Genomic DNA, 23,600 nt, shown 5'->3' on the forward strand with positions numbered 1-23,600 from the left:
CCCTTAGCCAGTTTGCTTCTGTGGCCTCGCTGCTTTCAGTATTAATATTTGTGTTCCTCTTACTGAGCAGATCTTCCATTTTACTATTCTAGAATAGTTGGTTCATTCTGGCATAAAACACTATTGTCTCTGACAAGTTTTAAACATGCTAATAATAGTAAGAAATCTTTTTACATTTGTCTAGAAATTAAACTACTAAACAGAAAACACAGATAAATTGAAGGCTAAAAATATTCCATTTAAATTCTAATTTAGTTTCCTGAAATTATAATATTAGTTTCACCATTATTTATTTTAATTCCAGTTGAATCAGTGTCCTGTGAATGTTAGTGTCTTTGTTTTCTAAGTACAGTACTAGCAGAGGGAGGAAGTCAGTGTTGGCGGTCAGGGGAGGCCAAAAGGAAAAAGAGGCCAGGACTAGACCTGGGATTGCGAATCATGGATGTATTGTTCATCTCAAGAAAATCAGAGATACCAAGGGAACATTTCATGCAAAAATGGGTTCAATAAAGGACAGAAATTGTATGGACCTAACAGAAGCAGAAGATATTAAGAAGAGGTGGCAAGAATACACAGAAGAACTGTACAAAAAAGATCTTCACGACCTGGATAATCACGATGGTGTGATCACTCATCTAGAGCCAGACATCCTGGAATGTGAAGTCAGGTGGGCCTTAGAAAGCATCACTAAAATCAAAGCTAGTGGAGGGGATGGATTCCAGTTGAGATATTTCAAATCCTAAAAGATGATGCTGTGAGTGCTGCATTGAATATGCCAGCATATTGGGAAAACTCAGCAGTGGCCACAGGACTGGACTAGGTCAGTTTTCATTCCAGTCCCAAAGAAGGGCAATGCCAAAGAATGCTCAAACTACCCCACAATTGCACGCATCTCACACGCCAGCAAAGTAATGCTCAAAATTCTCCAAGCCAACCTTCAACAGTACGTGAACCATGAACTTTCAGATGTTCAAGCTGGATTTAGAAAAGGTAGAGGAACCGGAGATCAAATTGCCAACATCTGCTGCATCATTGAAAAAGCAAGAGAGTTCCAGAAAAACATCTACTTCTGCTTTATTGACTATGCCAAAGCCTTTAACTGTGTGGATCACAACAAACTGTGGAAAAGTCTTCAAGAGATGGGAATACCAGACCACCTGACCTGCCTCTTGAGAAATCTGTATGTAGGTCAAGAAGCAACAGTCAGAACCAGATATGGAACAACAGACTGGTTGCAAATCAGGAAAGGAGTATGTCAAGGCTGTATATGGCCACCCTGATAATTTAACTTATATGCAGAGGTCATTATGCTAAATGCTGGGTTGGATGACGCACAAGCTGGAATCAAGATTGCCGGGAAAAATATAATAACCTCAGATATGCAGATGATATCACACTTATTGCAGAAAGTGAAGAAGAACTAAAGAACCTCTTGATAAAAGTGAAAGAGGAGAGTGAAAAGTTGGCTGAAAACTCAACATTCAGAAAACTAAGATCATGGCATCCAGTCCCATCACTTCATGGCAAGTAGATGGGGAAACAATGGATACAGTGAGAGACTTTATTTTCTTAGGGTCCAAAATCACTGCAGATGGTGACTGCACCCATGAAATTAAAAGACGCTTGCTCCTTGGAAGAAAAGATATAATCAACCTAGACAGCATATTAAAAAGCAGAGACATTAATCTGCCAACAAAAGTCCATCTAGTCAAAGGTATAGTTTTTCCAGTAGTCATGTATGGATGCGAGAGTTGGACTATAAAGAAAGCTGAGTGCTAAAGAACTGATGCTTTTGAAGAAGACTCTTGAGAGTCCCTTGGACAGCAAGGAGATCCAACCAGTAAATCCTAAAGGAAATCAGTCCTGAATATTCATTGGAAGGACTGATGCTGAAACTCCAATACTTTAGCCACTTGATGTGAAGAACTAACTCATTGGAAAAGACCCTGATGCTGGGAAAAATTGAAGGCAGGGGGAGAAAGGGATGACAGAGAATAAGATGGTTGGATGGCATCACCGGCTCTATGGACATGAGTTTGAGTAAGCTCCTGGAGTTGGTAATGGACCGGGAAGCCTGGCGTGCTGCAGTCCATGGGGTCACATGGAGTCTGCTCCAAAATAGGCTGGAAAAGCATCTAGACCATGACTGCATGTTCTCCAATAGGAATAAGAGGCAAGTGCTTCTACCACCCTGTACTTGGCCAAAGGGTGCAGGGAAAGGGGAGCAGGGGCGGAGGGAGCCTCTGGCAGAACTGGGAACCCAAAAGAAGGTTGTGCTTAGTCACTCAGTCATGTCTGACTCTTTGCGACCCCATGGACTGCAACCTGTCAGGCTTCTTTGTCCATGGGGATTTTCCAGGCAAGAACACGGGAGTGGGTTGCCATGCCCTTCTCCAGGGGATCTTCCTGACCCAGGGATTGAATGTGGGTCTCCTACACTGCTGTGCCGTGCTTAGATGCTCAGTCATGTCTGACTCTTTTTGACCCCATGGACTCTAGTACGCCAGGCTCCTCCATCCATGGGGATTCTCCAGGCAAGAATACTGGAGTGGGTTGCCATGCCCTCCTCCAGGGGATCCTCCCCACCCAGGGATCAAACCCAGGTTTTCTACATTGCAGGAGGATTCTGTACCAGCTGAGCTACCAGGGAAGCCCATATATATATTTTATATGTGGAAATTGAGGTTAAGGTCAAGGGACCGACTACAAACTGACCTGCCAAAATGTACACCCTTTAGAGTCTTGCTGTGTGTTGATGGTGGGGTTTTTCTCCCCTTTTCATTAAACCTGTGAAGTGACACAAAGGATGGTACATATAGAAGGACCTTCTAAATGCCTTGGACAAATGACCGTGCGAACACCAGGGAGACTTCATGCGGCTGGGAGGAGCCTCTGGCTCTTCAAGGTGGTGACCCGAGTGTACACTATTATAAAATTGGATCCGTCTGGACACCGAAGGTTAGACCAGAGTAAACACACGAGTGTTCTGGAGCTTGAGTTCCAGAGAAGAGACAGGACCTTCTGCATTCAGGTAACTTTAAGTCCCTCAAAGTGCCTCAGCTCTGCCCATTGGCAGGTCATCACATGACTTCCAGCTACAATGGCCCCAGACCAGTCCTGAGCATGGCCTGAACTGTATGCTGTTGAATTTGCAAGCTGCCAAGGGCTCTAGGAGCCCACCTGGAAGGCGACAGGCCAGGTTTCCAGAAAATCTCTGGTACCACCACAGGGTAATGGCAGATTCCTGGCCTCTGGAATCTGGGCCAGGCCTAGGGGACTCCAAGGCACAGATTTTGCATTCTGGATTGTGTTGTGGATTCCAGAGTGCTGTGGATTCCCCAAGCAGATCTGCAGGGGCTAGAACTTGAGGCACAGAGGGGGAGCTGTGAACCCCAAAGAAGGTTTGGGACCTGGAGCAGGGTTAAGCACTATGCAAATGGGTCAGGAAATAAGATGCTCTCACTAAACAAGCTTCCCAGAATTCAAGGCTCAGCAGAAAACATTTTACATTGTATTCATTTTTCCATGAAAATTTTCTAAGAGGTGCTTTTCCTGGTTTAGCAAACAGAACGCAACACATAAATTTCAGCGCTTAAGGATGTGTAGGTTCCTTCCTGCATTGTTACCCTATAAGCGGCAATGTCAACAGCAGAATACAAAAGTAGACATCAGGTCTCACGTTCGCCATGGTCTGCTGCAGGAGCTTGCGAGCATGGATCTCCTGGCCCTGTCCCATGGACACGTAGCGCGTTTCTAGTTTTAGTCTCTTCCCCAAGGCGATGATGGAGTCTGTGGGATCTGAGCCCATAGACAGGAGACAGATGAGCGGTGTCCGAGGGTCAGATTCCTCCCACGTCCTTTCCAAATCCAGGATAACGGCTTCTGCATACTTTTGTCCCATGGAGTCCATGATGTATTTACGGGCCTGCCAAAAACAGCACAAGGGTCACCAAAACTAGCTCCAACCCCTTCTTATTCACAATTCAGTGTGGTTCCCAAAATTCATTTTTGCAGATTATTTCAATGATGTCCACAGTAATCCTGCCAGGAAAATAGGGCAAAGGTTGTTTGTTTGTTTTCTTGTGGGTTAACCTCTTTATTTGCTTGCCTATTTGTTTGAATCCTCACTCTATCTGCCAGCAACATGAGAGACCCAGGTTCAATCCCTGGGTCAGAAAGATAAGCTGGAGAAGGGCATGGCACCCCACTCTAGTATTCTTGCCTGGAGAATACCATGGACAGAGGATCCTGGCAGGCTACAGTCCTTGGGATCTCAAAGAGTCAAACACGACTGAGTGACTAACACTTTCAGACTTCACTTGCCCAAAACACAATCATACATTTAAAAGACCAGAACCCAGGTTGGTCGAATCCTTGTCTGGGACCTCTTTCAATATACTTGCTGCTTCATACTATACAGAGGTTTAAAATATTTGGCAACTCTATTATTGAGGATGCTTTAGAGGAAAAGTGTGTGTGAGTGTGTGTGCATATGCACTCAGTCATGTCTGACTCTGTGCAACCTCAGGGACTGTAGCCCACCAGGCTTCTCTGTCTACGGAATTTCCCAGGCAAGAATACTGGAGTAGGTTGCCAGGATCAAACCGGCACCTCTGTGTCTCCCACACTGGCAGGTGGGTTCTTTACCACTAGCGCCACCTGGGAAGCCCAAGGGAAAATTATAAGCATTCAAATAATCAAGTACAATGCCTGGGATTGAATGGATACTTAACAAATAGATAATTACTGTTAAATGATGACTTATGGAAAGAAATGTATTGAATACTTATTGAATTACTTAATTTTAAAGATTTAACCCAACTTTACTTGGAGCACAGGATGCCGCTTATTTTTGTATCTCTTAATATCCAGTTGACCAGAGCCACTATGGAATCCTCTAACGTAAGTATTAATATAAACAGTTCCCTGGTGGTTCAGACGGTAAAGAATCTGCATGCAATACAGGAGACCTGGGTTTGATCCCTGGGTCGGGAAGATCCCTTGGAGGAGGGCAAGGCAAACCACTCTAATATTCTTGCCTGGAGAATCCCATGGACAGAGAAGCCTGGCAGGCTATAGTCCATGGCGTCACACAGTCGGACCCAACTGAGTGACTAACGTTTTATTTTCACACATTTTTTACAGCCTTCTGAAAGGTACTTTAAAAGTTTGGTTGACATTCTTCGGCATCTCCAGAAGTTTATTTGTATACAAATTCATCACAACCACTGGGCAGTGTGCTTGGTGATCAGAAATGACTTCATAGCCTGGATGCCCAGGTGTACCACAGACTGCAGTTGTTTCTCAGCCGTACCGTACAGGTACCTGGTACAGCCATCACTGCAGCATCTCTCAAGATCCAAGTGCTTTGTCTTCTAGTCTAGCAGGAGCTCAAAAAGCCAATCTTATAGAACTCATCATTGATCCCACATGGAAATTTCTATTCAAGCTATGAGCTAATATACTGTTCCCTACATCAGGGGCCAAGTGGTAAATATTTTATATTTTGGTGGCCATACAGTCTCTGGTGCAACAACTTAACCTATCACTGTAGCACACTCCATTACTCTTGCCTGGAAAATCCCATGGATGGAGGAGCCTAGTAGGCTGCAGCCCATGGGGTCGCTAAGAGTCGGATACGACTGAACAACTTCACTTTCACTTTTCACTTTCCTGCATTGGAGAAGGAAATGGCAACCCACTCCAGTGTTCTTGCCTGGAGAATCCCAGGGACGGGGGAGCCTGGTGGGCTGCTGTCTATGGGGTCGCACAGAGTCGGACACGACTGAAATGACTTAGCAGCAGCAGCAGTCACGCTCAGCTGAAATGCTGAGTATAAAACTAAAGCTCTTATGGGGGATAGGGATTGAATATGTCTACAGTGTGGACCCTCTCATATGCTTCCCAAGAAGGTGTCTGGTTGAAAAACCACACAAGAAATCTAATGTGAGAATAAGAACCTCAGAGGAGAGAACATGTTTACAAGAGGCCTTCTAGATCCTGCTTAAGACTTGGATGTTATCATAAGCACCATGGGAAGCCATTAAAGGAAAAGCTTAATGATATTTCCATTTCTCCTAGAATATACAAGATGGAATAGGGTGGGCGAGGTGAGAATGAACTAGAGGAGACTCGTTAGAAAGACATGGCTGTTGTCAGCCGAAGGACTTCAGGCCAGGATAAAGACAACAAAGTTACAAAGGACTTGGAGACATTTAAATTTCCACATTTACCCCAATAAAGTGTGAAAAGAATTAAAAGGGAAAGAAGGAAGGAAACAAGAGAGAAGGAAAGGAGGGAGGGAGGCAGAGAGCAAGAGAGAGAGAAGGGAGAAAAGTCTACTTGAAACTTCTACATTCTCCTTAAATAAGGCAACTGTTTGACAGTTCATTTGGGCAAGATAAAAGGAATGAAGTTGAGAAGAAAAATCAAAGGAAAGGTGATCTCAGGGCCCTGAGTTGCAAAATTCATTTTTCTTTTCTGAATAAATCATTGAATTCGGTTGTTTCCAAAGTACCTAGGAGAACTGGGAGTTGGTTACTCCGAACGTTTTTAACAGTCCTCTGGAGAGTAAAGGGGAAAACTCCTTACCTTCTATGAGAAACTCCAGCCTACTGTTATTTTATGACTTATTCTTAAAAGTCCATTAAAAAAATCAATGTCTGGGAATAGTAGCATTTAACTTTTAGCTGTGAAGGCAAGATACCACAAGTCTGTTTCATGTGTATACTTCCATGATGGAAGCAGATGAAAAGTCTTTGAAAAGATGGATCTTCTGGAGGCAGGGCTTATATTTAAACCTAAGTATCACTCAAGGAATTTTATGCAAAGCTTCTTTCCCACATCAAGGTTTATGACACATCCCAGGGTAACAACTATGGGTTTGGGAACTCTGTACAGCCCTGTAGACTTTCTCTCTCCTCTCTAGTAACTGAACAGTCTTCCTACTCAAGAAATACTACATTGAAAGTGAAAAGTGAAAGTGAAGTAGCTCAATCGTGTCTGACTCTTTGCAACCCCATGGACTGTAGCCTACAAGTCTCCTCAGTCCACGGAGTTTTACAGGCAAGAATACTGGAGTGGGTTGCCATTTCCTTCTCCAGGGGATCTTCCCGACCCAGGAATCGAACCCAGGTCTCCAGCATTGCAGGCAGATGCTTTACCATCTGAGCCACCAGAGAATACTACAATACTACTGGCAAAATGGAGTTCCCTATCTTTTCTGAGTTAATGTAAAAATGATATGGAAAAACAATGCATTACCTTTATGTTATATCAATGTGCCCACCTTAGAAACGTAGTTTTGACTACCCTACTATTAATATATAGCACAAGGGAAAACAAGGACGGTGCAATCTGTTTGTAGGACAGACATATATTAAGCTAACATTAAAGATGCATTTCAATATATAGAAGGTGCAGACAAATTTTGATTCCACTTATGCAAAGTACCTAGAAGAGTCAAATTCATAGAGTCAGAAAGTACATTGGTAGATGCCAGCAGGGGGTTGAGGGGTGGGGATGGGGTGGGGAGAGAAATTGAGGACTTAGTGTTTAATGGGGACAGAGTTTCAGTTCAGGAAGGTAGAGAACTCCAGAGATGGATGATGGTGAGACTTGAACAACAGTGTGAATGTACTTAGTGTCACTGGACCATATAGTTACGTGTGGTAAAATGTATCATTTATATTATGTGATTTTTATCACAATTAAAAAAAAACATTTAAAAAGAAACAAAACAAAACAAAAAATAGCTTCCTCATTCACTCTTATTGTACCACTTAGGCCAAAGAAAATTAGTCAATCACTTAGCCACATGTACACCTCAGTACATTTTTCCATTTTTCACAACTGTATTGTTGGAAAATTATACAGAAGCTCATATGAAAATTCTCATGGGGGTTAACATTTTAAATATTCTTTAAAATTTAAAAGGAAATTCTCCTTTAAAATATTCTCTTATTTTTTAACATATGCACTTTTTACCTGGGCAATGGTTCTGTCGGGACACCAGGATCTAATAAGGAGAAGACGTCGAAAGCAATCAAGAGATTTATCATAGGCGTTTGGAAGGGGTTCCTCCTCAGGGTTTTCCTTATCAAACCAAATTTTCCACATTTTCTCATTTCTTGATATCTGAAAATACCAGGGGATAAGAAATGTATTACACCACATAAAAATCTTTCAGTAAGACTTCACAGATATTTTTCTGATGATTCCAGACATGTGTGAATGATATCCTGTGTGTGTGTGCATGCTCAGGTGTGTCTGACTCTTTGCAACCCCATGGGCTGTAGCCCACCAGGCTCCTCTGTCCACAGGATTCTCCAGGCAAGAATATGGGAGTGGGAAAAAGAAATGATATCCCTTGACTATTTTTTAAAATTTTATAGCCTGGTACCAAAAAGTCTGAGAGTCAAAAATCAAATGTGATTTGCTCTAAAGTCAGTCTGTATTAATACCAGCCTACAGGCCTCTTTTAAAGGGAGAACCCTGCTGTGTCATTTTTTTCTATGCCTTTGTGGTAACAACTCTGTAAAGAATAAAGAGATCAATGGAAATTCATTTTCATTATTTTAAGGAAATCTGTTTTGATTCATGAGATCTCCCATGATCAAGAATCAAGTCTCATTCACTTATGTTTCCTCATTTCCCAGGATCATTCTTGGAACAAAAGAAGACATTTAATACATGTTTATTATTGAAGCTTTCTGGTCAATACTCTATCCAATCTAGAGTCATTTGAAATATACCACTTAAAATCATCATTAAGGGAATAATCACACTTGCTTCATTTGGGCAATTGATAAAGGGGAAGAAAAAAGACAGTTCATTATCCTTTGAAGCTTACAAAAATTGAAAAGAGATAAGCATTAAACAAACAAACATCCCGCAATCACAGAACAAGTCAGATCTGCAGATAAACATGATCTTATATTCTCTGGTATATTTCCTTTGACTAAGCAACCTAAATGTCCATCAACAGATGAATGGATAAAGAAGTTGTGGTACATGTATAAGTGGAATATTTTTCTGCAGCTGTTCAGTCATGTCTGACTCTTTGCAACCCATGGACTGTAACCCATGTGGCTCCCTCTGTCTATGGGATTTCTTAGGCAGGAATACTGGAGTCGGCTGCCATTTCCTCCTCCAGGGGATCCTCCCAACCCAGAAATCAAACCCACATCTCTTGCACCTCTTGCACTGAGAGGCAGATTCTTTACCACTGCACCACCTGGGAAGCCCACAGTGGAATATTACTCAGCCATAAAAAGGAACTGAATTGGGTCTTTTGCAGTAATGCAGATGAACCTAGAGTCTGTCATACAGAGTGAAGAAAGTCAGAAAAAGAAATACTGTATATTAATGCATATAAGTGGAATCTAGAAAAAAAATGGTACAGATGAACCCATTTGCAGGGCAGAAATAGAGACACAGATGTAGAGAACAGACATGTTGACACAGAGGGGAAAGGGAGGGTGGGACGAACTGAGAGATTTTGGATTGACATATATACAGCATCATGTGTAAAACTGGAGAAGGAAATGGCATCCCATTCCGGTATTCTTGCCCAGAGAATTCCATGGACAAAGGACCTTGGTGGGCTACAGTCCATGGGGTCACAAACAGTTGGACATGACTGAGTGATTAAGCACACATACATACATACATGTGTAAAACAGATGGTTACTGGGAAGCTGTTGTATAGCGCAGGGAGCTTAGCTCGGTGCTCTGTGATGACCTAGAGGGATGGATAGGGGGTGGGATATATGTATACATATAGCTGGTTCACTTCATTGAAACTAACAACATGGTTAAGCAATCATACCCCAATTTAAAAAAAAAAAGGTCCAAATGTATTTCTCAGAGGTGTAATCAAAGGAAAAAGGCATATGGGTTCATATTCAGAAAGTATCACATAAGAATAAAAATAACCTGTTTCAATCACAAAAGACTACATTTTGTGGAGGGATTTCAGGCATAAAATATAATCTCCAAAAGACAGTTACTTCAATAACAAACAATGGTACAGGAAAGCTCACTAGGAGTTTACGCCATAGGGGAACAAGCTAGAATTCATTAAAATCTCCCAAAGAAAAGCTATTTAACCCAAGAGAACAGCTTGCACCCAAATTACACGGTCATCACCAGGCCTAAGCCAAAACATGAAAATATAGCTTAAGCTTTCCGTCAACCTAAGCCGGCAAAGTCAAGGACCAACGTTAGGACAAATACCATATGACATCATTTCTAAAGGCTTCCCTGGTGGCTCAGGTGGTAAAGAATCTCCCCACATTGCAGAAGACCTGGGTTCGATCCCTGGGTCAGGAAGATCACCTAGAAAAGAGAATGGCTACCCACTCCAGTATTCTGGCCTGGAGAACCCCATGGACAGAGAAGACTGGCAGGCTACAGTTCACGGGGTCCCAAAGAGTCAGACACGACTGAGTGACTGACATACACATCATTTCTAAAACGTGATACAAATAGATTTACTTATGAAACAGAAACAAACTCACAGACATAGAAAACAAATTTATGGTTACAAAAAAAGGAAAGGGGGTAGGAGAGAGAGAAATCAGGGGTTATAGCAGATATAGACTTCCATATACAAAACAGATAAACAACAAGGTCCTACTGTACAGCACAGGGAACTAAATTCAATATCTTATAATAAACCCTAATGAGAAAGAATATTGTGTGTGTGTGTGTGTGTGTGTCCATGTGTGTGTGTAAAACTAAATCACCTTTCTGTACACCAGAAAATAACATAACACTGTGAATCAATCATGTGTGAAAGTGTTAGTTGCTCAGTCAAGTCCAACTCTTTGCGACCCTGTGGACTGTAGCCCATCAGGCTCCTCCTCTGTCCATGGGATTCTCCAGGCAAGCATACTGGAGTGGGTATCCAGGGGATCTCCCAGACCCAGGGATCAAACCCAGGTCTCCTGCATTGCAGGCAGATTCTTTACCATCTGAGTCACCAGGAAAGCCCAATCATACATCAGTTTTAAAAAAGGACCAGTGTTTGGACATCTTCTGGTCAAAGCCTTCAATGTGCAGCTGAAGAAAGCAACCTTGCTATTCACACAACTTCCCGCTGGTCATCAGATTTTCAAGAACTTGTTTTTTGACTTGTCCCAATTCAAATTTCCATACCCAAGTGCCATAATTCCAATATACACACAATTCACCCAAAACTGGCTGTTTATGAAAGTACAACTTCTAAAAATAAAAGGTCAGGTGTTTGTGTTAGATTCATACCCAGATGCCTAGCTAAGGCAGTGTAAACAAGGAGAGGAAGAAGAGAGAAACAGGAACTAGAGGCAAGAAAGGATATTTAGCATTCAGAGGCAGGTTGTTCCTATTTCTCGTCATTCAATCTATAGGAAGATGACAAAACTTCTTGACCATATCTAATCTCTCTCTCTTTTTTTTTTAGAGAAAAGCAATACTAGAGTTTCATTTTGAGTAGAAAAACAAAAAAAAAAATTGAAAATAGCATGATTTTATATTGTAACATCAATCTCTTAAACTAATTGAATCTGTTTTCCCACTGGTAGATCGCCAACTGGTGATACTGACATATGGCCCAGGACAGCATTAGTTAAACTTCCTGGGCAACTAATTTCTTCCTGGAGACCAGCCTGCCATGGGCGGAGTGTACTTTATCAGAATATGAACGAGCCATGAGGAAGGTCAAGCACTGGTCATTCCATTTTAGGAGTGACAGCAGTAAGAAATCTTTCTCTTCCCCAAATAGCCAGGGATAAACCAGGAAGCTGCCCACTGGGATATAATCATATGTTCATTAAAAGCACAAGTTACCTGATCAAGGACATCAGAAAACTGTCTAAGTTTGCTGAGTTCCACCAAATTTAGCCAGGTCATGTCCAGGATCCATTTAGATGGTTTAGGACGACAGGCTTTCAAGTCCAAGGAGGCACCACCTTTCAAGTTAAACATATTATGTTAATAAAATTTTGTTTCTGTACAAATAATATCTGTATTTAAAAAAACTTGCTGAAACTATTCTTTTACTATCTTAACATTTATTAAACTCAGAAATACAATCATAGTGATGAACAAGCTTTAACATTTAATAAAGGAACAGACGGTTTCAGAAAAATACATTTAAGGATCAGTGATATAGGTCTGGATCCAGGTAAGTGGTGCATTCTGTTTTAGCTACACCTGGCCAAGGTGTGTGACGTCAACTCATCTGTCTGGGACTGTGTATTCAAATACATACAATGGGAATAATGATACCGAGGTGTTTCCTGGTGGTTCAGACAGTAAAGAATCTCCCTGCAATGAGGGAGACCCTGGTTCGATCCCTGGGTCAGGAAGATTCCCTGGAGAAGGAAATGGTAACCCATTCCAGCACTCTTGCCTGGAGAATTCCATGGGCAGAGGAGCTTGGTAGGCTACAGTCCATAGGGTCACAAAGAGTCCAACATCACTGAGAGACTAACACTTTCATTTTCACTTCAGGTGTTGTGATAATGACAGAAAACACATAAGGTGAGTGTGAAGCACTCAAAACAGGATCAAGGACACAGCTGCGAGTCACTAAATGAGCCTCTGTTTTCAGCATTAAGAACTGCCGAATATTGACACAAGCTCATTTTAAGGATGAGTTTCACCATCAGATGGCATCACCAACTCAATGGACACGAGTATGAGCAAACTCCAGGAGATGGTGAATGACAAGGAAGCCTGGAGTACTGCAGTCCATGAGGTCGCAAAGAGTCAGACACGACTGACCAACTGAACAACAACATTTTAAGGAGAGAATTTATCTAGATTTGTTTGTAACACTACCTGTGTTTAAGAGATTCTTGAACCAGTATATTATTTACATCCGTGTTGAGCACATCCAAGGGCTCTGTGCCATGTCACTTATCCTTGACCAGTCTACCCACAACAAACATTTCCGTTGGGTACTGACTCCTATCTCTTTGCTGATAATTCATCTAACCTCCTATAACTCTCATAGCACCATAAAATAAATAAATGACAGCTTAAAAATGTTACTTTGGTCCATCCCAGAAAAACTAAATGTGTGAACAATCATTTTTAAGTCAAAGCAAGAGCTAGCAAGTCTGCTATAGGATAAAATATACCATTTAATAAATAACATCTAGTAAAATGCTTCAGGGAAAATATGCTCTAAGCATAATTCTTCAAAGGATATAACCAACCCACTTGGCTACAATCTTTTTTTGAACAGAGCAAGTCATAAACAAATAATAATACTCAAGATATTTATTGAGGCAATCTCTGCTTTATTCAGGTACCATCGACCCTACAAAATTGCTGTCTTTTGCCAAAGCCATCTTAGTAGACTTCCAAGGTAAGTGGAACAAGACATAAGTGAAGTCATTTCAGTGAAAATATTAGCTCCTAAAATCAAAACAGATTGCTTGAACACCAGGGAGCAGTTAAAGAACTAAGTACAATGGCACTGTGTTGAAAAATGTCACACCAATTTCCATGGAAAATGTCCATTTTCCAACAAACTGAAAAGAATAACATATCCACCACATGGTTAGAGAAAAGACTTTCATGGAAAAGAGGGTTCCTTGAAACCATAGCATTATTCATTGTTTAATAGAGGGTAATTCTGTCGTGAATATCTTGGCTGCCTCAGAAGGGTACAATGGGCCACAAAGAATATTGTAGTGGAGGGTGGGGACATATTCCTGGATAATATGCACCAGACTAGATGGACTCCCAAAGAATGAACAGCTGGGATAGCAATAATTCTAAAATTCTAAAGATGATTGAGAATTAAATCTTTATTATTAAACTTTGTAGAACTGAAACACACTTATAATGATTCATACAAGCTGTACCACACAATCATGAAGCGACATCGCTAAGGCAGACTGAGAAAAACCTCTGGACTCACCTTTTCCCATCTTAGAGACGAGTAAATTAAAAGATCAGTACCAAAACACTATTGCTATCTAAACATTTTCAACTAAGTGATTTCAAAATCCTTACAGAGGGAGTTGATGTCTTTGGGCAGCTCTCACCAACATAGCTAACAAAGGGAAATTTTATGAAGCCCTGCGTCCTAAAGGAGCACAAGAAACAGGTGCTGAAGCAGGAAGTCCACAAAATCCTGTCCAACCTATGCAAGCCTCAGACAAATCAAAATAAACTAAAAAAACTAAAGATAAAATAACAATGCCCATCATCTGCTGAGCATATTCTATGTTCCAGGGTTTATATACATTGTGTGAATTCTCAATAAGCCTATTATGTAGAAATGACTATCTTTGCTTCATAGCTAAGGCAACTGAACCTTGAAAAGTTTAAACAACCTGCTCAAAACCACTTATCCCAGAGTGGATAGGCCACTACTTTCCCTTAGAGTCTTCCCAGCTTTAAATTCCATGTTTGTTTTGATTATGCCAAGCTACAACATACTTTACAGTATCTCAACCATTTCTAGATGTCAAGGTCAATGTCATTCCCATGGAGAAAGGCATCTTATGCCTGAACTGAGGATGTCAGGAACAACTTTCCCATAGGAAACCCCATAAACTCAAGGGCCAGAGTCACTGAGGTCAGAAATCAGTGACATACAAAGAACTCACTGAAGAAGGCAACTCCTATGCGTACAGGTCTACCTAAGATAATGTCTCTCCAACTATTCATCTTCCATGTGCTCTGATTTAGGAAGCTTGGAACATAAAGAAACAACGGCAAGGGTTCAAGGATTAGAGACAAAGAAGAGACAGAAAGAGATGTCATCCCCAAATCATACATTTCTAAGTTTTCATGTCCAAATGATGAGACTTCATTCCCATTATAAGCTTTGTATGCACTGTTGTTCAGTCACTAAGTTGCATCTCACTCTTTGCGATCCCATAGACACCAGCATGTCAGGCTCCTCTGTCCTCCACTATCTACTGGAGTCTGCCCAAACTCATGTCCATTGAGTCAGTGATGCCATCCAACCATCTCATGCTCTGTCATCCCCTTCTTCTCCTGCCTTCAATCTTTCCCAGCATCAGGGTCTTTTCTAATGAGTCAGTTCTCATCAGGTTGCCAAAGTCTTGGAGCTTCAGCATCAGTCCTTCCAAGGAATATTCAGGACTGATTTCCTTTAGGATTGACTGGTTGGATCTCCTTGCTGTCCAAGGGACTCTCAAGAGTCTTCTCCAGCACCACAGTTTGAAAGGATTGATTCTTCAGTACTCAGCCTTCTTAATGGTCCAACTCTCACATTCATACATGACTACTGGAAAAACCATAGCTTTGACTAGATGAACATTTGTCAGCAAAATGATGTCTCTGCTCTTTAGTATGCTGTCTAGCCTTGCCATAGCTTTCCTCCCAGGCATATGTATATAAATATGCATTGGTATGCATGTTAAGTGTGACTCTGACCTACAGATTGTGTCCTTGTGCCCTTCCCTTCTGTCCCCACAGGATCCTCTTCAAGTTCCTCTGCAAATCTACTCTCCATGTAGGTGAAGTCATGAAAATCCACCCCTTGTCCAAAGATAAAGTTGTGTTTTATCTTTAAAGATAAATCTCCAGGGACTTCCTTGGTGAGACTTCAAGCTCCCCATTCAGGGACTGGGTCAATCCCTGGTCAGGGAACTAGATTCCACATGCCTCAGCTAAGAGTTCACATGCCGCAACTAAGACCCAGTGCAGCCAAATAAATAAATGTATATATATATTTTAAAAAAGTAAACCTTTCTTTAGAAATGTATAGTATTGGGTTGGCCAAAAAGTTCATTTGAGTTTTTCCCATAACATCTTATGGAAAAACCCCAAAATCTTTTTGGCCAGCTTGCCTGGAAAATTCCATGGACAGAGGAGCCTGGTGAGCCACAGTCCATGGGGTCGCAAAGGGTCAGACACAACTATGTGACTTTCACTTTCAATCAGTTCAGTTCAGTAGCTCAGTCATGTCTGACTCTGTGACCCCATGGACTGCAGCATGCCCGACCTCCCTGTCCATCACCAATTCCCAGAGCCTGCTCAATACTGGCTAGCCTAATAGATTGTTCAACCTGTGAACAATGCTGCCACAGACACAGAGGAAACACGCATGGGATGAGTAGCATGGTCGCTCACCACTGCTCAGCCACCGTGTTTGCTGTTTTGCCTCCATCACATTGGAGACAGTACGAGGCCCCCTCCCAACAGAGGCACTGATGCCAGCTCCTCTTCCCTCGGCACTTCTCTAAACGTCCCCAAGGCCAGCACCCCCTGCTCCTCCAGGTCTTGGCTTACCTGTCCATCTCTCAAGAGTCCCACTCCATTAGAAATCCCATTAAACATCCCATTTAAAATGTTAACACGCCCCCTCACTCCACATACTGTGTAACTCCCCATCTCCCTTATCCTTCTCTGTTTTTTTTTTCCCCTCACAGTGTTTATTAGCTTCTCACATACTACACAATATACTTGCTTATTAAGTGTTCCAAGTGCCTATTCTGTGTCCTAGCACACAGAAGGTTCTCAACAAATATTCACGCAGGGACTTGCCTCCTGGTAGAGTGGATAAGAATCCGCCTGCCAATGCAGGGGACACGAGTTTGATCCCTGGCCCTGGAAGATTCCACATGCCATGGAGCAACTAAGCCCATGCTCCATATCTACTGATCCCATGCCCTAGAGCCAGCAAGCTGCAACTACTGAACTCAGGTGCTGCAGCTACTGAACTCATGTGCTCCAGCTACTGAAGCCTGTGCACCTACAGCATGTTCTCTGCAACAAGAGGCTGTCACAATGAGAAGCCTTCTCACCACAGCAAAGAGTAGCCCCTGCTTCCTGCAACTAGGGAAAGCCCATGCAGAGCAGCAAAGTGAAAGTGAAGTCGCTCAGTCATGTCCGACTCTTTGCAACCCCATGGACTGTAGCCTACCAGGCTCCTCTATCCATGGGATTCTCCAGGCAAGAGTACTGGAGTGGATTGCCATTTCCTTCTCCAGGGTATCTTCCCGACCCAGGGATCGAACCCGGATCTCCCGCATTGTAGGCAGACGCTTTAGGTAACAGAGAAGTCCCTAGAGCAACAAAGACCCAGCACCAAAGATATATATTTTCTTTTTTGATACAATAAATAATAAAATGCAAAAAATTTTCATTCAATAAATGGACAAATAAAATATCTCTCATAAGTGCAATCTTCAATGAAATGCAAGGAAACTACTACTAAAACACACATACAACCCTCACATTAATTCGTACAACTGCACCCGTGCACAATGCTTTCTAGTCTTATACTGACCTTTAATAAGGGTGAGAAACTCTTCATGCTTGACTCGGTTCCTCTGGATGTCAATCTTCAGGGTAAGCAGCAGCGTGAACAGGAATTTGTGCTCCTCATACAACCCCCGGGCTGTGTACTTAAAAACCTCATAGGTCATGTGCTCAATGATATTAGCGATCCTCTTGCTTGTAATTGGGCTCTTGACAGACCTGGAGGTGAGAGCATTTAAATCAGGTTTAGCCCACTGCCCTTTTCAATTGTTCTTAAAAACAACGTCTTTCATGGAAAGTAAGTAACTGGAGAACCAATTCTTATTTTATACACATCATTAGTAAGCCTCCTAAATCTGAAATAACAAGCATTCTCTCAATGTGAAATAACATGAGAATCCTTCACGTCATCTGAATCAATTTTTACCCGCCAAACATTATCACTCACAACAACATCTGGGGAATTTTCTTGTTAAATAGAAACTTGTGAACCTAAAGGAATCGATCAATGGTTGGTAGCGCTTTCTCTGATCATAAAATAACAAATGAGAATAATAATTTGTTAACATACTGGTAATTATGCTCAATTTAGATTAAAAAAGAAGAAGCAGCTTAGTAGCAAAGGTGAGGCGGGGGAGTTATCAACATACTATCATCATTCTATCCCACATATACCGAATTCAGCTTGGCTTCCTGAGTACAGACGTACCTGGCCAAGGAAAGGTCAAACAAGCCAAGGAACTGGCGGAGCGAAGTCTGATACATCTCATTAACCAAGCGCATCTCCGTGATGAGAAAGTAGAGGATGCTACCCCGGGTGGCAACTGAAAGACAAAGACCAAGGTTGCACTTGCGATAAGGGTGGACAATAAATGACCCATGCACAGATCAGTCTGAATGCTAAATGAAAACAACAAAGGTCATAAGTCTTAGCAATGACTATCTTCCAGCAATGGGCATCTAGAGCAATCTCATCACATACATTTAATTCTTCTTTATAAGCTCTGTACAAGTAGCCTGCTGTTTGCCCTCATTAAGTAATCCTTTCCATTTTAGAATCTCTAGATCCCTTATAAATACATTTTATTACATTTTCTCATAGGTAGAGAAGACAACCAGTGGGACAGCACAGGTTGTAACACCCAGCAAATTGCGTAGGCACTGTAAGAACCCCGTTCTTAAGCTCCAGAAGAAGCCCTGACTAACCCTGGCCTCAAGTTGGCAAACCAAGGCATCACAGAAATGATGCTCCTGACTGTCCACCAGTAGATATTGTTTCAATTATTTTTCCAGAAGGCATGATAAATTACTAAAGGAAATTGAATTCTTTTAGCAGGCTCCCTTTATAACCCGTAAACAACACTGATTTGCTGATTCATGAATAAGACTGGAGAGTTTCCATGAGACCAGAGAACTACCTTCCTATTAGGAAGACTACAAACAAAATACAGGCTTATTGTTACCAATGATAAACAACTAATAAACAGCCCACAAAGGCAGTATGGATTACTCAGACTTCACTAATTTGCAGTCAGATGTCCTCCTCTTAACTTTCTGGTTTAAAAATAAGTTCACAGGAACCTTAAGGAATTTGCCAATAACATAAATTATAAGCGCTTAGAAAATTTATACCATCATAAAATTTCTTCATCTCAATTTTGCTGAATATCTAAAGAAATGACATAAAACATAAATGGCCACCCCACATAGCATAGTCATTTGCATAACATCTTTACTTCGATTTCTCTAATTCTCATTTCTCGCTTCATTTTCCTGTGACATTTGTCTTTCATTACCAAACTCACCAGGTCTATATTCCTCCCGGGCTGAGTTAATTTGAATTTCTGTCTCAGCTGAAATTTCCAGCTTCTGTGTCACCTCTTCAGCTGTCTTTTTTGTCTTACTCAACACAAGGATGAGACTCTCGTCTTCCACCAGGGACCCCTGGGTGCTGGTCAGACGGTAAAGCAAATTATCTTCCAGCTCCTTCATCTTCCTTTTGTTTGCAGTTACATCTTCCATGAGATGAGTTCTTTCTTTCTCCAATTCCTGTTAATTTGCATAAATATATTTTCTTCCTTAATTAACAACTATCATTTAGCCATTCCTTAAAAAGTTTACCTATTGGGCTCTCTCAAATTCCTGCACTATAGTTATCATATTTGACTGCAGGAAATACAGACATCAAAATCAGAGAAGATGAATTCATAGAGGAAAGAACTGGTGGCAAGCAACATAAAATGTGCTAAAAATATTACCAATGCTAACAATTGACCATCTATTTATTTCCTAAAGTCAACTCAGCTTTAAGTGACTTTTGTGATCATATTTATTCCTGTTTTGGTGAAACTGATGTTTGTTTGAATATAATATATGCAGCTCAAATTAAATACATTTCCCTCTGCTTAGTTTATTGCTTAAAAGAGCTCTATTGTCATTGGAATGTGATTATTTTCAACTTGCCTGTTGAAATAGTATCCAACTCTGTGACAAGCAAGTGTCCAAAAGTTAGGCAGGCAAACTGTACTGTTACTGTGGGTACGTATAAATTGAAAAATCATCTCAATTTGAAAAGGAAAGTTGCTGTTCTCTTAAAGAGAAGGGAAGTTCTGAATCCTTCCCGAAAGACCTTTGTGGGAAGCTGGGGAGAAAAATGGCTTTGGGAGAGTATTGTCCTGATTGGCTATTTCTTCCTTATAGGGAGTGTGGAGAAAGAGAGACGGTGAAAGAGAAGGAAAGAAAAGATGGGGCTGGTGAGGGTGGAGGAAGGAGGAAATGGCCATGACAAACCAGAGACAATATGCTTCAGGCACCAGGTCAAACTGTACATGAAAGTCAAATTGTACTGGAGGTTAATAAAAGAATCAAAAAAGGGAAAGACTATGAAGAAATAGAATTTTAAATCTGCAAAGAAGGACTTCCCTGGGGGTTCAAAACTGTAGAGGGCATGTGCGTCCACTGCAGGGGACAACAGTTTGATCCCTGGTCGGGGAACTATGATCCCCCATGCCTTGTGGTAGGCCAAAAAAGATTTTTAATAAAAATTAAGTGGTCAATCTGCATCAATGAGAAACCCAAGAATAAGATATCAAAAATTAAAATAAAAATTAAAGAGAAAAATATGCATTTGCAAGTTTGCTTGAAGACCTTTCTAAATATAGTGTCCATTGACAAGGTGCCTACCTACGTTTAGCTGCATCACTAAAGAAGCTTTGCACATTTCAGTGTAAATACAGTTTGGGAAAACTAGGGATAAATGCAGGTGCCTTGAATGGGAAAGCACTATCAGCAGTTTAGGTCCAGCTACCAGGCATGTGGTACCAAGCTCACGTTGACAGAGAGGCTTCAGAAAGGTCCATACTCAATTAGGTACTCTAGAATGACTCAGCAGGTTTTGTAGATTTTATATCCTACCTGGTTTAGGTGGTGGTTTAGTCGCTAAGTCATGTCCAACTCTTGTGATCCCATGGACTATAGCCTGTCAGGCTCCTCTGTCCATGGGATTTTCCAGGCAAGAATACTGGAGTGGGTTGCCATTTCCTTCTCCAGGGGATCTTCCCGACCCAGGAATCGAACCCTGGTCTCCTTCATTGCAGGGAGATGATTTACCAACTGAGCTGTGAGGGCAGCCCTACCTAGAAAACTAGAAATCTAAAGTTATACACAGAGATGAATCATATGAAAACATATAAAACATAATGAGACTATTCACTAATGACATGATTATTTACTTTCTATTATAACACACAATTTACTTAATAGTTATGCTCCAAGGATTTTTTAGTTCATTGACACATTCCTCTGAGTACAGTGCTGGTATATGGTCGGCTCTCAATACTGCAGAGTGAATGATTAATCACTCTACCCCTTTTCAAACTGATAAACTGAAACATGTTAGTGTACCAGAAAATCTAGTCATATCTTACTGCCAGAAATACAGACATGAAAATTCTGCCTTTGCAACAAAAACCATAAAGTTACAAATAAAGTTCCTGATAACAAAACTGTATACAGACAAAGAGCAAAGAGCACTGACCTCTACAGTCCAGCTAGTTATTCACCATTGGTTAAACAATTAGGTGGATGGGACCCTACCAGACTCCCAACTCATGCTCTAAGCACAGTGAGTTAGGTGTAGAACATTCTAGAAAGGAAAATTTCTCTCCTTAAGCAAAACAAATGCTCCTTAACTAAACAAACTTGTATCAATTCTTAATTCTTTGAGATATAGCAATGCAATTAAGACTTACTTATCTTTGCTTCCATATGCTATTTGGTTACATTTGAAAGCTTTCTTACTGGTCATTTTAATTCATTTATTCACTAGATAAGAATCTCAGATTTGAGCTTCTGTAGAAATTAGTACAAACAAGGGATGTTTAATGACTACTATAAAAATCATTTCCATAAACAGTTAACAATAAATGCACTCACAATATGGTTACACTAGGAAATAAAGTGATAATAAAATTGAATGGAAATAATTCAAATATTATTATTGCCATATTCCTAAATTTTATGTACTCTCATTATTGTTTCTGAGTCCCTAGAGGTAAGGACTCTAGAGGTGAGTCCCTAGAGGACTCTAAAAGTCCTCACTTGAAAACAGGTAAGAAAAGGAAAGCAAAGCAGTGGGAAGAGTGAGGATTTTGACATCAAGAAGACTTGTTTCAGTTCTAACTCCCAGGATTTACTAAGTGCATGACCTTCACCATGTTACATAAGTCTATATGCCTCAGTTTCTTCATCTGCAAAATGTACATAAATCAGCTCAGAGAGAGATTGTGTGGGTATCATCAGCAGAGTAGCTGAAACCAGTGCCTGGATTATAATAGCTGCTCAGAATATGTCTCTTATCCTCCACCCTCTTCCTTGATTCGTTCCCAGCATGGATTTTTCAGATGCAGTATGACATTTATTTGGAAATCAGTAGTTTGAAAAATAAAATTCGATACAAAATAAATCACATTTGCAAATGTCACATATCATAAAAGCATAGTAAAGTAGTTGAAAAGGGGATTTTAAAAAGGAGAACATTCTAATCTTTCACTTATAATGCTAAGGATTCACGTATTCATGTCTGCTGGAGATAGACCATGGGCCATCAAATCCCAAAACCGCACCAAGTCTTATTGAGTCTTCCTACAAAGTAATTTTTCTTCTGCCCATTTTTTTTTCCCCAATTACACAGCAACTGCCATAATTTAGGTTTTAATTTTTGCTTGGGGGACTGCTCTAACCTGACTGGTCTCCCTGTTGACATTTTGCTGTTATCACCCCATTTTCTGCCCCAAGTCGTTGAGGGATTTCCCTTCACTATTTGAAAAGGTCCAAAATGTTCAACATAGTTTATAAAACCTGTTGCAATCTACATTTCCAATCTCATCTCCCCTTGAGAACTATGGGATTAAGACTAAAATTATGCTCCATGTTGCTTATGAAGACCATTATTAATAAACACAGTTATTAGTAATGCATACAATAAGGTGCAAAATTACTCCATCCCTGATTTTAAATAGTTAAGTGAAAGTTTGGACGTTATTGAGATGGTTGTATTTTATTTAATATCATTAACAACATTAATTAAATAAAATTGTCAATTAAAGTAATGCTTATATTCCCAAAGGATTAAAATAAGGCTAAAGAAGTACATTTTCCCCATAGTTCAATACTGAGGAAATAATCTGCTTTACAGTAAATACTACGACATAAAGTAATATTTGGAATTACAAAAGCAAACTATTCACTAAATACCACCCCATGTGCCAAACATTAGACGAGAACAATAGTCAGAGGACAAAGAAAGATATCTCTGAAAGAAAACAGAACAATTGCTATTTGCTTTCCATGAGATTTTTCAATGGAAAACCTACTTTGGGATAAAGTTTTAGGCATATTTTCATTTGTATGATTGATGTTAACACAGTTCTATTGAACTACAACTTTATTTCCAAATACTGTTCTTCTTCAAATTAATGTGTAGGGGAGAATTAAGCAAAATAATTTTGTCTATAAGCATTTTTCCCAACAAAGGGATTATCTCAACACAGAGACAGACAGACAGACAGACACACACACACACACACAGAATAGTAAACATTTGTGTTATGTATTCTTTATGTTAAGGGCGTCCCTGGTGGCTCAAATGGTAAAGAAACTACCTGCAATGCAGGAGACCTGAGCCCGATCCCTGAATCAGGAAGATTCCCTTCTCCAGGGGATGTGTTCTTTATATTAAGGCTACAGCAAAAAATGTTATGTAAACTGTGATAATGTGAAAGGATTCCCAAATTGAGTAAGAAAGTACAGTAGCGATTCAGGGCAAGTTCAGGAAATGCACTCTTAATTAATTAAATGATCAAAAC

General features: G+C 40.7%; 1 protein-coding gene across 1 annotated transcript in view; it reads right to left on the reverse strand.

The window, feature by feature from the left end:
- The window catches only part of DNAH5 (dynein axonemal heavy chain 5), a 265,487-nt gene that overhangs the window by 34,308 nt on the left and 207,579 nt on the right, over positions 1 to 23,600 (reverse strand). The window contains exons 66-71 of the mRNA XM_040262501.1: positions 19,041 to 19,284; positions 17,945 to 18,059; positions 17,264 to 17,454; positions 11,830 to 11,951; positions 7,987 to 8,136; positions 3,680 to 3,925 (exon numbers count right to left, since the gene is read on the reverse strand). Coding sequence (XP_040118435.1) covers positions 3,680 to 3,925; positions 7,987 to 8,136; positions 11,830 to 11,951; positions 17,264 to 17,454; positions 17,945 to 18,059; positions 19,041 to 19,284 — 1,068 coding nt within the window. The remainder of the gene's footprint in view (positions 1 to 3,679; positions 3,926 to 7,986; positions 8,137 to 11,829; positions 11,952 to 17,263; positions 17,455 to 17,944; positions 18,060 to 19,040; positions 19,285 to 23,600) is intronic.

Source organism: Oryx dammah, unplaced genomic scaffold, assembly GCF_014754425.2.
Source record: "Oryx dammah isolate SB20612 unplaced genomic scaffold, SCBI_Odam_1.1 HiC_scaffold_20, whole genome shotgun sequence".
NCBI classification, from domain to species: domain Eukaryota; kingdom Metazoa; phylum Chordata; class Mammalia; order Artiodactyla; family Bovidae; genus Oryx; species Oryx dammah.